This window comes from Eleginops maclovinus, chromosome 16 (assembly GCF_036324505.1).
Source record: "Eleginops maclovinus isolate JMC-PN-2008 ecotype Puerto Natales chromosome 16, JC_Emac_rtc_rv5, whole genome shotgun sequence".
Classification (NCBI taxonomy): domain Eukaryota; kingdom Metazoa; phylum Chordata; class Actinopteri; order Perciformes; family Eleginopidae; genus Eleginops; species Eleginops maclovinus.
In genome coordinates, this window is record NC_086364.1 from 18043085 (window position 1) to 18056850 (window position 13766).

Genomic DNA, 13766 nt, shown 5'->3' on the forward strand with positions numbered 1-13766 from the left:
TATTTGGTTAATATGCATTGTAGGTTTTATTACAAGTGTCATTAACTACAGGGTAGAGAAAACAAACTGGGAACCCCCAATTCACATGAACCTACAGACAGAACCATTTTTCTTCAGAAAAAAAAAAAAATACTGGTAAAAAACACAGAGCATTTAAAAGATGAGGTTGGAACAATTTCAATCACACCAGAAACAACCATGTGTAAAATATTCTGCACATTTGTAACAACCACCGTTCTGTGCAGACAGGAAAGGACAACAATCCGTAGGAGCCGTATATCTTAGCTGGTGTCCATCTGAGAAAACAAGAGGGAAATTAAACAGCTGCAAGATGCAATTTGTTAATTATGGACAGGGATAGTGTTTGACAGGTGAATGTACCCTGGCGTTGTAGGCGTCTAACTGTGCGTCAAGCTCCTCCGCTGACAGCTGCTGCTTGGCAGTACCTCCGCGGCCCCCCCGGCCTCTTCCTCCACCGCCGGCACCACGGCCGCCTCTGCCTCTTTGCACGCCTCTGAAGCCACCACCTCCACGATTTCTGTTCATGCCTCCTGCACCACCTCTGTTCAGACTGAAAGCAAGGGAGCACGTTAATCACGGTCTACAATGTTTGAGTATCGCTTGCTTGAAAAACTAGGCTACACTCACCCCTGCATAGGTCGCCTCTGTTGGTCAATCTGTGACGTCACAAGCTGTATGTTCATAGGCCGCCCTAGAACGACAAAGATATCATGAAGGTTACAATTTAGGCATAATCTGCCAGACAGATAATGTTCTTCAATACATTTGTGTAGGCATAATTCAAAATAAGAAGGTGAAGCAGGATTTGGGGCATACCGTCAAGTGGAATGCCGTTGTACTGTTTCATGGCCTTGAGGGCATCTGCTCTCCTTTCAAAGTGGACATCTGCGGTTCCCAAGCTTCTTCCCGATCGGTCGTAATGAACTGCAGCCTTTTTTAGGGTCCCAAATTCAGCAAAGAGTTCCTGAAAAAACAACATTCCTTGATTAGTCTTTCCTTTGCCCCACTTTGTAATGCACTACAAAATGCCAAACATGCTCCACTTAAGTACCTGAATGTCTGCATCTGATACTCCAAAGTCGAGATTGGAGACAAGAAGCTTCCCACCGGTTTCAACACCGCCTCCTCCGCCACCTCCAGCGGGGCCGCTGAAGCCACTGAAGCCGTTGTCAAACATGTCGTGCTGCCACTTATCCGGGAGCTGTTTTGGCTGCAACAGATGAAAGAGAACGCACCTGCTGACTTCAGGATCCCCTTGCCTCTGTCAATCACAGAGTCCACACGGCTGGGTGTTGGGGCAAGCAGGGGCTCCACTTCCTACAGGGCCAGGGTGCTCAGTTCCCCCCCCAAGAGGATCCCCAAAATGTTCCCTGCCCACCCCATCACAAGCAAGTGCATCCAGTATTGACAGGAGGACATTTATAGGACGAACAACTTATATAGACATGATTATACAATGTAAACAGTTGTGGTGGTGTTTTTCTGAGAGCCTACATTTACTAAATGACTACGTCCAAGTTGAGCAATATTAATCATCCAAAACCCAACCATGTACACTATACTAACAGTATCTTACCCACCCCGACTATCTACCAACATTGCCCATTGTTCTTGCCATCTGCGCCTCCACCAAATGCTCTCCAGATAAGATCCTCAGGTACAAAGGGGGTCGCCATCTGAAGCAGTGTTGCCTCCAGCGCTGCACCGTGTTTCCTGGATCGCCCAAAAGTTCTCTACCAAGCCACGAAAAGGGCTTTCATGAAGAGTAATTGTCCATAAGATGAGTGGAAGAGGAAAAACAACTAAATAATGGCCAGCTATGTGAGCCTGGATTATCTGAGCGTCCATTTTGAGACCACGCCATTTTGAGTTGGGCTTTGCTAGGCATCACTAAATACCCATTCACACTTAAGGAGTGAAGGTTTGCCTTATGTGAACACTATCAGGGGGGGTTGAAGTCCGCTGATCCATCCACAAGTAACAGCCAACCTGGTTGAAAGCCACCAAACAGGCCTTGTTGTGAAAGCAGCCACTCTCGAACAAAAGGCCGCCTGTCGCTGCACCGGGAAAAGACAAAAACTATGCTCCCAATGATGTGGAAAAATCATGAAGTGTGTGGATATTCTCGATGAAGTAGTTTCCTCTCAGCATCATTTTTGACACTTGGTGTGGAAAGCCGTTATTGACCGTGGACTATAATTAAGGTGCCGGATTCAAAATGGCGCGGCCGAGGCCTTCTCGATCCAACTTTAGCTAGTTAGCCGTTAGACGCTCCAAGGGGACTTTTCTTGAAAAATGACGTTACACAAATAAGTTGTGGGAGATGGGAAACACTATGCATACAACTTCCAATTATGCTTAACCGCAAACAACTGAGCTCCGTCGAAGGGAGCTCGGCGGTTATGGCGAACATTGTGTTCGCTCGGTTAGCAAGCTGGCTAGAGGGTTAGCTAGCAAGCCTATCGGTGAACAGAAGTTAACCAGGCATTTTCAGGATTGCCGAAGGTTTCTCCTTTTTTTGCCCATTCCGCTAATTTTCTCATACCCTGTTGTAAGGCGTAGGTCTGCCTCTAGCACGACTCAGGTTCTGTCGATTCCTCGTTGGGCCGGATCCGCCGCCTCGGCCTGCAAACCCTCCGCCGCCGCCGCCGCCTACTCCAAGTCGCCCAGGGCCTCCTGCCCCTCGGCCACCACCTGTGCCTCCGCGGCCTCGGCCTCTTCCACCCCGGCCTCCACTTCTCTGCTGCCTGTTCTGCTTGATAATGTCGTCTAATGACATATCCATTTTATCAGCCATTATGCTGCTTCAATAAAGCTAAACTGTTAACGAAATGTAAAAAAAATACGCCCTAGACTGGATTGGTAACTCGCTTCGTCCCTTCACGGCTCAACTGTCTCTGATAAGAAAACAAAGAACTGGCGTTGGCCTGTTTATAGGAAGGCTGGCGCAGAACGTCTTGTACGCAAAGACAACGTCATCACGTAAAACACGTGACCAAGACAGCCACATAACAGCTTTCTAAAATGTACTGTTTAATTAGCAATAATCAACATGATTGACTGGAGGTAGATTTTGTTTGACTTAACAGATTCAAATCAGACCTTAAACAATTGTTAGAGTAATTGATAGGCGGTTAATCAATTTGCAACTATTTGAATCATCAAAGTAATTTTTTAAAGGCAAAAATGCCAACATCTTTAGTAATGTCGGCCTGTTATACTCTTGTACTTGAATTAGCCTTATTTGACTTAGACAACGTAGACATATTTGGTTCTAAGAAATTGTTTAATATTTTCTATTAAGTTATGGACTAAATGACTGATCAATAAAATAAGTGATAATGAAAATAATCATTGGCGGCATTAGTAAACATCACTATAACAAGGATTTGGCACAATTGGTTCTTCGAATCTATTGGCCTTATGAAATTCCTCCCAGTGTCAGATTCATGGTAACTTTGACATATTTATGTAAGACAAGCAGGAGTACTGTAAAAGTCCTTTATTCAACATTTTGTTTCAAGGCTTAGGGGAGGGGGGTTCAACCAAGGGCAGCATACTCGGGGAGATCTCTACTTAGTAAAGTCCATTTGGGGGCAAGAAAATTTAGAATAAAAATGTTGGCCTTCTACATTGCATTTGGCTTCCAAAACTTGCCCATAAACGGTATATCCAATGTGACCATTTCGTTACTTCTACAATTTACTGATCAAACTATCTTCCAAAACGAACTAAAAAAAAGAAAAGAAGTCAGCCCTTTCGTATTTTTCCTCCAAAGTCGTATAAGTAGCAGTTTTAAAGAAAACAAGTTTTGTATTTAAGACTGCAGTCATTTGTGTCCTGTGGAGAATGTCGACAGTTTGCACCTCAGCATCAGATGTCAGCAGATTTTGATAAAAGTTTGCATCAGTCCCATCCACATAAAGAATGTACATATCAAGATTTTGTCACTTGAAAAAAACATGAACCGAGAGGCGAGAGAATTTGTGCTCCCTGGAATCCGGTTCTTTTCTTTGTGGTCAGTTGAAGCGGGCAAATGAAAAGACAGGGGCTGCTGTGGTCCAGAGTTGAGAAATGAGATTGGCATTCTGTGCTAGACTGGCCAACAGGGCTGACTTTCTGGCTGATGGAGGAAAAGTTCTCGAGGATAATGGGTGGAAAGAAGTGACTGGACCGCCATGGAAAAGACTAGGACTTCTTGGAGTCCTGTGTGTTGCGTTTCTTGAGGTCGCTCAGGTCCACTGGTGTGAAAGCTGCAAGAGCAGACAGAAACAAGTTGTTAACTGGCCTGTGCCTGAGTAATGTTATCCTTTATTAAAATACATTTTACGCAAGTTACAATGTTACTGAGGGGAAAATACTAAATGAGCTCATTCAAAGATACAGAAGTGTGTGTGATAACGGAGGTTCAGACATATGACAATGTATATGATACCAAAGGAGATAAGCGAGATATGCTGTTACAGCCATGTGATAACTATCAGAATCCACATACCTTTATAAGTCCAACAGAGGGGAGATTTACAAAAGTTACAAAATCTATGTGACACTGTTTAGCCTCCAGGGAGATAAAAATGAGACAAGCATGATCATCTCTTACGTGGGCCTCAGCTATCTTGAACAAAGCCTAGAAAACCGTTTCTACCAGAATTCTTCCACCTATACTCTAGTATATAAGTGAGTGAAGGATAATGTTTAGGGAGCTAGCAGAACATATTGCTGTATGTAATGACTTTTTCCATTCTTGCAAGCAATAAAGCGTAACCTGATTATTGATTCTCAAGCCAGTGTGAAGTGTGACTTATTTTACAGTTACTTACAATGTAGGTTAGGATTTGGGTTCTTTTCCACATATTCTTGTGGGCCACGGTCATTACGTTCGCTATTTTGTGTTGATCTGATGTCTCGGAGAACACACTGCCAGGCTGTGAAGGAGTAAAGACAACAATACATTTAGGAAATGTAATCCTACCCTTCAGACTTGTTAGTAATGACATGACAAGACAGACTGAAAGTTAATAAGATGTTGGATTTGATGAAAGTGAGATGTATGTAAAGTTTTCAGTCTCACTGCATCTCGAGACAGTTTGTTCGTGATTTGACACTTTCAACATAAGTGCCTAAATGTCAGTTCTTAGAGTGGTGAAATAAAATTGGCTAACTTAGGAACTAGTAATATGTTTTTAAATGATGTGACCAGCAATTAAAAAACAATCTGTTGAATGGTCTGTGGGTATAAGCACTACTCTGTCCAAGCCCTTAACCCAACCTGTTTTCCTGTGACTGCATCACTGTTTTATATCTTGGTATGCAAGCGTGCACACACATATAACAACATTCATAATCAACTTAGTTTATTCATTTTAGAATGTTCCCCTAATCCACTTATCTACTTGTGGGATCTCAAGGGTATACACAATTATATTTGAGTGTTTCTTATCAAATCTAATTGGCAGGACACAATCAAAAATAGTGATGAGATTTGGTAGAGAACACGAGAAAACTCCACAGGGAACCTTTGAAATCCACACAATAAAAAACGCGTGGTTCTCTCTGCATCGCAAACAATTAGTCAGTGTTGAGGACGAGAGAGAGTTCAGGCTTAGGGTTGTGGCCTCCTGCATTGTGGAGGTTAAGAAGTCAGACGGCAATGTTGTAATGCCATTGCTATTAACAAATTGCGTCCACACCTAACATCGGACACATGATGACATTGTTTCTTACAGACTTATGTTACCTGGCAATCTCCATGCAAGTGTTTACATGTGAGATAAATAAATTGATAAGGACTGTGCTGAAAAAAAGAAGACAGTTGACAATCACTCTATACAGAATGTTTTAATGGAACTTTATCGAGCGCTTCACAGATAGCATTTGTTTACTTCTAGTTGTGATAGATCTATTATTCAAAAAAAAATTCCACATTTCAATGTTAGAAGGCATACTTACTATCATGTATAAAGCGCACATTTTCCTCGTGTGCTGGGGTGAAAAGCTCCCCAGTGTTAGTAGGGGATCGGGGGCTCGAAGTCCGCTTGTAACTATTCACCATCCTGGGAGCAGATGAGCTTCAAAAACATTTAAAAAAGTAAAATTAGCAGCAATAATACATCAAATTAGTCTTTAAGTGGTGTACTCTTTGTTTAGTGTAAATTAAACGTCAGTATATTTTTCTTTCGTGTCTCAAATGTGAAACACAACATACCTATATTTATATTTCAATACATTTTAATAAAAACAATCAATACTGGTCTATTTCTACCAGAGCATTATTACAGACCTGGTCATTCTGTTTGCAGTCTGTACTCGCTCCACGCTCCTCTATGGTGAGTGGATTTGAAGAATAAAAGATCAGAAGTCCTCAGCTGAATTCTAAAAAAAACAGTGTCAAGTATTACATTTCCACGTGAGGTTCAGACAATGACTTACTCTACTAAATAGGGAACAAAGATGAGATGATTAAGGTCTATAATCTTGTTAGTAGAATATATGATATCACAGCCGAGCCGCATTTTGGCATGATAGGTATGAATGAACTCCTTGTTTTTATTCCCACTCACACAGTAACAATCTTTACAATTTGTGCTCTAAAAGCGTGAAACAAGATTCCACAGAATGTAGCCGGGGCTCCTTCATTTACCTCCCCCCAATAAAGTGCACTTTGTATGATTATACAGCTGATTTGGAAATATTTTTGTAGTATATTGTGTTATAATTGAATTGTATCGTTAGAAAGTCTGTGTGAACGATTCATATCATTTACAGGAAAAATATCAATATATTACAATGAATAAACACAGGTCTGCATTTAAATAAAGACCTAAAAGTATTATAAACAGTACATTAGTGGCACTGCTGGGTTGTCAACAGATGCATCTTCAAGCTACCTAGTAGTCACTAATTACAAACAATATCACCTAACAGATATCTGATAAGGAATATTAGTAACAACGTGCGTGTTGTCAAAGTTTTAAACGTTAACTCATGTTCCTATAGACATGGTAGTCTGTGCGTCTGTAAAAAAAGAACAAATATTGACGTTAGCAAAGCAAGCGGCTTTTGTTTACGTTTTCACTCATGTTGTGTTAGCATCAGGATAAAAAGTCAAACCCAACACATTAACCACTAGTCCAAATACCGTAAGAAAGACTGTTTTACGTCGGTTATAATAATTGGGATTCGTGTTTCCTTGAAGCTTTGTCCTTAACAGCTTACTATAGAATTGCTGACACAATACTTTCGGCTAACCTTAGCAAGCTAGCTAGTTAGCTAGCCGGACAATTTACATTGTCTTGTCGTAACGTTAGCTTCGACCAGCTAATATTTTGCTGTACCAAAATATGTATGAGAAAAACACACAGCGTAGATATGACATCTCGAAATATTTATATTAAAGGACACGCTGTTAATATGTTTAACAAACCTTTTTTTTTTAACCCTTCCTTTCGTTTTCTTTATTCAGAGAGTGTGTACGCCGTTAGACCTGGCTAAAACGTTGCCAATGCCAACCAATCATTTCCGGGAAGAGACCAAAGAACACGGAAGTGAAAGCGTTCTCACAACTACAATAAAGCAATAGATAATATACAATTAACGAGAATAATACATATATTAGGAATGATGATAAGAATAATAGATAAAAGACAGTCCCTCGTAGGGTTGAGGTATTTCTTCCAAATAGGTTTTTGCACACCAGCCATTTTTCTTCAAACAAAAATCTACAACTTCATTGTTTTCAGGATGCCAAGAATATCATGATATATATTTGTTTTTCTTTAAATGTTAAGGTAACAGCAGCAGCAACACTGACCACATGTTTTAGTCAGCATTTTATTGTTACACTTTTAAGGTATTTATTGCTTCTGTTGATTTTGTGAAATGTTTTTAAGGACATACAAAGTGTGAGGATATGAAAGAGGATTAGGGCCACATGAGAAAAAACACTTGGGATGTGACCAAAAGAAAAAAGAAGGTGGAGTTCAGATTTTAATCTCAGAATTTGGGTCAAAACCCCCCCAGAAACGTATCATCTGGCCCTAATTCTCTTCCGTATGAGGAAAAGAAAGATTATAGAAATGGGTTTTAAAGTTTTTTGTTTTGTTTTTAATTATATGATGTTGTTGTTGCTATTGTTTTTAGGGATTCTGTGACTGACAATGTTTCACACACAAATAGGATGGCTGAAAATGCATGGAGGTTGAAATCCTGGTGTCTGTACATCTTTCATGTTGTCTTATACTGACCACACAACAGTCCAATTTATAAAACATTTCTTTATTTATGAAAATGTACAAAAACAATTATTGAGGAGAAAATTATAAGACTTTAATTGCTGACATTCATATTTCTACTACAGAAAACCATATCCATACATCAGGGAAACATACCGTAGCAGTTAAAGTGCTTTTACAGCATAGACGTGATGTGTATTTATTTATTTCTGACCATCAATGAAGTATCAATTTTTGATTTAGCTGATCCTCTCTCTGCCCAGCAGTGAGGATACATAACTCCTTCGGCCCATTCTCTGTGTTTTCAAGTCAATATGCAGTAAAATAATAGTTTGGAAACATACAGTCTTCAGAGTGCAACCAGCTACTTGAAGAGTAACATGAACACAATTGATACAATACTTAAACTGATATGCTCATAAGGATAAGGAGTAATGTAATTCAAGAAAATTATTAGATATGCTGAAAGAAAGGCAATTATTGCAGATTAACATTTGCAACACTAGCATTGTAACAAATACACCCAAAAAGCAAAATAAAACAAAATAAACCCCCATAAATAGAAAAGCAGCCCAATCGAGTATTGTTTTAAAGCTTAAATTATACAAAAATAATACAAAAGCAGGATGACTTTCTTTCTTTTCAGGATCAGACACTCTTGCTATGTTCTTCCACCCTGTTGTCAGTCTGTTTGGTATTGCACTGTTTAATTCTGTTAAATATGTTTTCAGCTTGCCGTCTCCTTTGTTTTGCTACTCTCTGCTGGGTCCATGATTTCGTACCAAATCACACACAGCCCGTCTCAAACAGTTTGACCAGCTCTTTGCAGTCGGGGTCGATGAGGTTCGCAGGCTTCTCTCCATTTTCATTCTCCACCTCTGTGCTGGCTCCCGCCAATAGCAGATATCTGAGGGGAGAACAAAACAGCGAGTTGTTAAACCCAGATATATTTATATAAAAACATGCATGGTTTATTATATTTTACTGCAGCAGATGTTCTTCAATGTGTGTGATTTTTCAGTGTTTAACTTTCTAGACTGTCAACTTTCAGTGTTACAAGTGAAGTTGTATGTATTGAAGATCAGTTTCATCATTTACTCTTATGAATATCATACAAAACAGAGCATCTCCCTTATATTTGATATTTAAATTCTCTCTTATTGAATGATTTTCCACTCCCTGGGCTTGCAAAATGCTGAATACTCTGTTTTGTGGATTGTTAAGAATGATGTCACCATTTAATTTGTGTGTTATTATTGGCTATTGACGATTTTCAGAGTGAAACTAGTAGCTTAAGGGTTATAAAAACCGAAAGGTCATTGCCACTAGGTGACTCAGGCAAAATATCCCTGTGGTATCTGTTCAAAATTACAATTTAAGACATACGTTTTGCAGATGTATTCCATAATCAAAGTTCCCTTTGCTTTGCTCACACACTCTGACTAGCGCATGATACAATAGCTACATGTCATAAGCTCCTGTAATTGATTTTCTACTATTTACTGACAATTGAAAAATCATGAACCATTTTGGTTAAGTACCATCCCTACGTTTGAGAGATCAACTGAAGATGATGATGTTTTATATTTGTATTCTGTGCTATTATCAGTGTGCTGAAAATAAGGAGAGCATGATTGGTCAAGACTCAAAGGTTAAAAGGTCACCTTGCAATTTCCGGGTAGCCGTCACTGCAGGCTATGTGAAGCGGCGTCCAGCCGTCTTCGTCTCTCTGATGGACATCGGCGCCATATTTCACCAACAACTTCACCACCTCCAGGTTTCCTGTTAGCACGGCTTCATGAATTGCTGCCATACCTGCAGACAAGACTACATCAGTCCTGTGCAGCAGTGCAAGTCAGTTATTAACATCTTAACAGTTTCAAAGCCTCAATCCTCATTGGCTGGCACTAATTCCAAACTCAAATCAAAGTTCCAAATTGTGTGAAAATGTGATAAAAATTAGAAGCTGTTGAAACTTACCGGAGTGGAAGATTGTATCCACACGAACCTTCCTGGCTCTCATGAACCGCCCAATTTGCTCCATATCTCCTCGCCTTACAATATCCTGGAAGATGATTTCATTGGGGAAGTGCACAGTTCTCTTTGCAGGTGCGACGGGTATCACAGGTGCGGGTTTTTCCTGTGCTTGTGTGCGCTGTGTTGAACTGTACCGTGACCCTTTGCTGTAGGAGGGTATGTACGTCGCTGCCGCCTTGTAAGTGGACGTGTATAGTGACGGGGTATATTTCGTGGTGCTGTACTGTGTTGGGGTGTACTTTGCCGCGGAGGAATATGCTGATGTGTAGTGTGGTGTAGTTGATGTGTAATGTGGGGGAGTGTGATAGCTAGGTGTGTATGACGGTGTGTACTGTGAAGTGCGTGTGTACGACGGTACATGGTAGTTGTACTTCATCCCTGCGATGGTGGCGGCCTCCCCCTTTGCTGTCGGCCTAGGAGGAGGAAAGAGAGATATCCAAAGAGAATGCACCAATCCAATAAAATCCTTTCGCTCTGTGTCCTTTTTGTCCTTTCCTTGCTTGTCTCTTATCCCTTTAGTGCCCAGCCGGAGTATCTCCTGCTGCAGAATACACGCTTCACAAATCCTTTTCTTCACTATGGTCCAATCTTTTAGCTTGTTTGGTCCTTGTTTTCTTGCCTTCTCTGAATTTCGTCCATATGTATACGAAATATGTTTTGCACAGTGTGTTTGCTGTTGCACAGAACCCTTGTCTGATGGGGAACGTGGGAGAGGGTCCCTATATAACCCTCTGTAGGGCTATTTTAGGGCCTAATATCCAGTGACTTCAGCTTAGAAATGAGTGGCCCTTGTCCGGCTCCTCCCTCTGACACTGCGCTCCCACCCCTCATAAAAAATGTTGACAACCAAAAAGTTCCCTGTTTGAGAACTTCCCACACAAACATCAAAATAACCCTGGTTAATATCAGAGCTAAAGATCCACAGAACATGAAAACTATGCCTCACATGCACAGGAGGCTTCTTTATTTGGGGTTTTAAGAAGCTGGTACGCGCCAATCTTCTGTGAATCACATTGTTTTTGCTTATATTAATGACAGAGAGGTATTACGGTACACATAAACATCACATGATTAAATGTTGCCATGTTGTTGATCTGCTTACTGCATACTTGATTGTGCAATATAATCTCAGTTAGCCCAGAGACATTCAGGATTGATTAGGATACACACATTCGTACATAAACATGCTTTCAAAATAAAGACCATTAGGTAGTGTTGCTAAACGTTTCTGCTCATGTGTCTCATTGACCCACAGGTCTGTCATGTGAGACTCCATGCTTGCCCTTTACATCATAACCAGATACACCAATAAAACTCACCCACTGAGGAGCTCATGAGCGGGAGTGTAGTCATGCCCAGCTCAGGCCCTAAATGTAACCTCTCCTTTTAAATGCTGCTAAAAAGTCACATGGTTTCAAGAAACATACCTATTCACAACACTAAAATATATTGCCTTCCTCAATGAGCCTGACGCTTATAGTGCAAAATTGTTAATTTCTCATAAAAAGAAATGCTATAATCTCCTCAATTTTGTACATTTTAATATTTAAGCTGTGTGTGCGAATGGCTCTGTAAAACTGTGTGCAGCTGCCCCCACACTGACTTCCACGATGGGAACAGCTGGTTATAACTGGTTCTCTAAACCTTTGGAAGAAGACGTGGGCATTTCACAGATGCTGCCAATCTTACAGAGGAAATAGTGTGGCTGCCAATCCAAGGTTTTGGTTTCTCACCATAGCTCCAACCACTTAAAATATGACTGTGCTCCGGAACTTGATCTCCCCTGTTGAATTTGCAGCTATTCTAATGCGGTGCTCCATATTCTACATACTGTTTGGTGTATATTCCATTATAATTCGTATTGTTGATCACTTTGAAGGCATCTGTTTACCAATTCATCATTTGTTCATTGAGGGATAGCTCTGCTACATGATGGTCTGTCTTTTTGCTAGCAGTGTGTTTCCTGTTGAATCATTTTTATGGATGACAAGTCAGCGTCGACAGTCCAAAAGTCCTATACCTCGTCACAGTTTCAGAAAGGGAGAACATTTCTCAGTCTTTAGACACATACTCTTGGGTGAATTTACACCAACTCTCTCAAAGAGTTGTACAACATTATAATCTTTAACTTCAATGTAATGAGTCTCCAGGTTTTTTGATTAAAGACATTTTCATCTTTTTAAAGTCCCTATTATGCTCCTTTTTGAGGTTACATATTTGTATTTTGTGCCTCTACTGTGACATGTTTACAGTCTTCAATGTTCAAGAAGTGGCCTGTGCTGCAGCACCTCTTTTAACCCTCTGTCTGAAACCAGAACCCAGTGGAGAGAAACTCCCTCTGGAGGGATCTTTGAGAATTAAGCCTTTGCCGATCATTCACATGCACATATAATACACTACAGGAAAGGAAAAAGCCAGAAAAGCATGCTAGGGCATCTATAAAAAAACTGCTGTACAAAAATTAAGTCCCATCCCAAAAAGCCTGCAGATAACTTTTTGTTTTTAAGTTGAGAATTAATTTAGTGCACCATGCATGTCAAGACAGTTTTAGCATATTTAGCATATTCCAGCTGGAATTTATCAGTTCATTTCTGCTATGGTAAGAGTTGATCCCAGCTCTAAATACCAACATAAATTATTATTCATCACCTCCCCGCACTACTGGTTTCTAAACAGGGGGTACAGGGGACTGAGGCGTACAGCTAATGTCTAGACAAATTGAAGTGTGGGTATTTGAATGTTCACAGCTCGAGGATGAGACTTTTAGAAGCAGCTCTCAGGTTTCAAAGTCTCTTATATGGTATTGTGGGGGTGCAGTGGCGTCCCTGAGCCCTGGTGGTGCTCCCTTCATGCCTCTCCAAGGAGACTCCTCACCAGAAGCAACAGGAACTTCAGCATGTGGAAAATGTTTGTTTGTATCGGCCCGCTGTCAGGCCTGCTCTTGGACAAATACCAGAGTGGGGTCTCACAGGTTACAGCTTCTTGCTAAACATAGTCCCAGGCTGTTATGATCTGTCAAATAACCAAGAAGTCAGAACTGAAAACGTTCAGGTGTATGGCACGTGGCCAAAGACAATGTTAGCGACAACAATCTTTGACAGGAAAAGGATAAAGTCACACATCTGCGCGGTGTCACCAGCTCCTTCAATGTGACCTTTGGTTGGTCAATATGGTTCCTGTGTCCCTGACTTAACATATACCATCAATACCAAAATAACTTTCAAAAGCAAACAAAGAAAGATATTGCCAAATAAAAGAGATGTATATGTTATTTAAATATCCAGATGTTTTTTTCATTTGTTAGATTTTGTTATTTGTTAGTTTACTGAACCTTTATTGTTTATCTGTTTTGTATTTCTGTGTTTTGGACCCTGGGTAAACTAGAGGCATATGTATTTGCTTCTTAGGGGGGTCATTGAATAAAAATGAACAACATCTAGAATATATGCTGTTTCAAAGGACCATGTGTCTGTGGTC

General features: G+C 40.5%; 3 protein-coding genes across 3 annotated transcripts; all 3 read right to left on the reverse strand.

Annotated features, from left to right (window-relative positions):
• Nucleotides 1-2: 2 nt before the first annotated feature.
• On the reverse strand, nt 3-2936 carry alyref (Aly/REF export factor). The gene is made up of 6 exons (XM_063903936.1): nt 2567-2936; nt 1073-1231; nt 838-985; nt 649-712; nt 382-571; nt 3-296 (listed from the first exon to the last, which is right to left on the reverse strand). Exons 1-6 carry the CDS (start codon nt 2816-2818, stop codon nt 282-284), a joined length of 828 nt encoding a protein of 275 aa, XP_063760006.1. The 5' UTR covers nt 2819-2936; the 3' UTR covers nt 3-281.
• Nucleotides 2937-3508: 572 nt separating this feature from the next.
• On the reverse strand, nt 3509-7552 carry mcrip1 (MAPK regulated corepressor interacting protein 1). The gene is made up of 5 exons (XM_063904931.1): nt 7446-7552; nt 6302-6395; nt 5971-6089; nt 4842-4946; nt 3509-4274 (listed from the first exon to the last, which is right to left on the reverse strand). The coding sequence occupies exons 2-5, from the start codon at nt 6307-6309 to the stop codon at nt 4210-4212; spliced, it is 297 nt and encodes a 98-aa protein (XP_063761001.1). The 5' UTR covers nt 6310-6395; nt 7446-7552; the 3' UTR covers nt 3509-4209.
• Nucleotides 7553-8279: 727 nt separating this feature from the next.
• ppp1r27a (protein phosphatase 1, regulatory subunit 27a) lies at nt 8280-10997 on the reverse strand. Its single transcript, XM_063902968.1, has 3 exons — nt 10233-10997; nt 9917-10067; nt 8280-9159 (listed from the first exon to the last, which is right to left on the reverse strand). The coding sequence occupies exons 1-3, from the start codon at nt 10663-10665 to the stop codon at nt 9039-9041; spliced, it is 705 nt and encodes a 234-aa protein (XP_063759038.1). The 5' UTR covers nt 10666-10997; the 3' UTR covers nt 8280-9038.
• Between the last annotated feature and the right edge of the window lie 2769 nt (nt 10998-13766).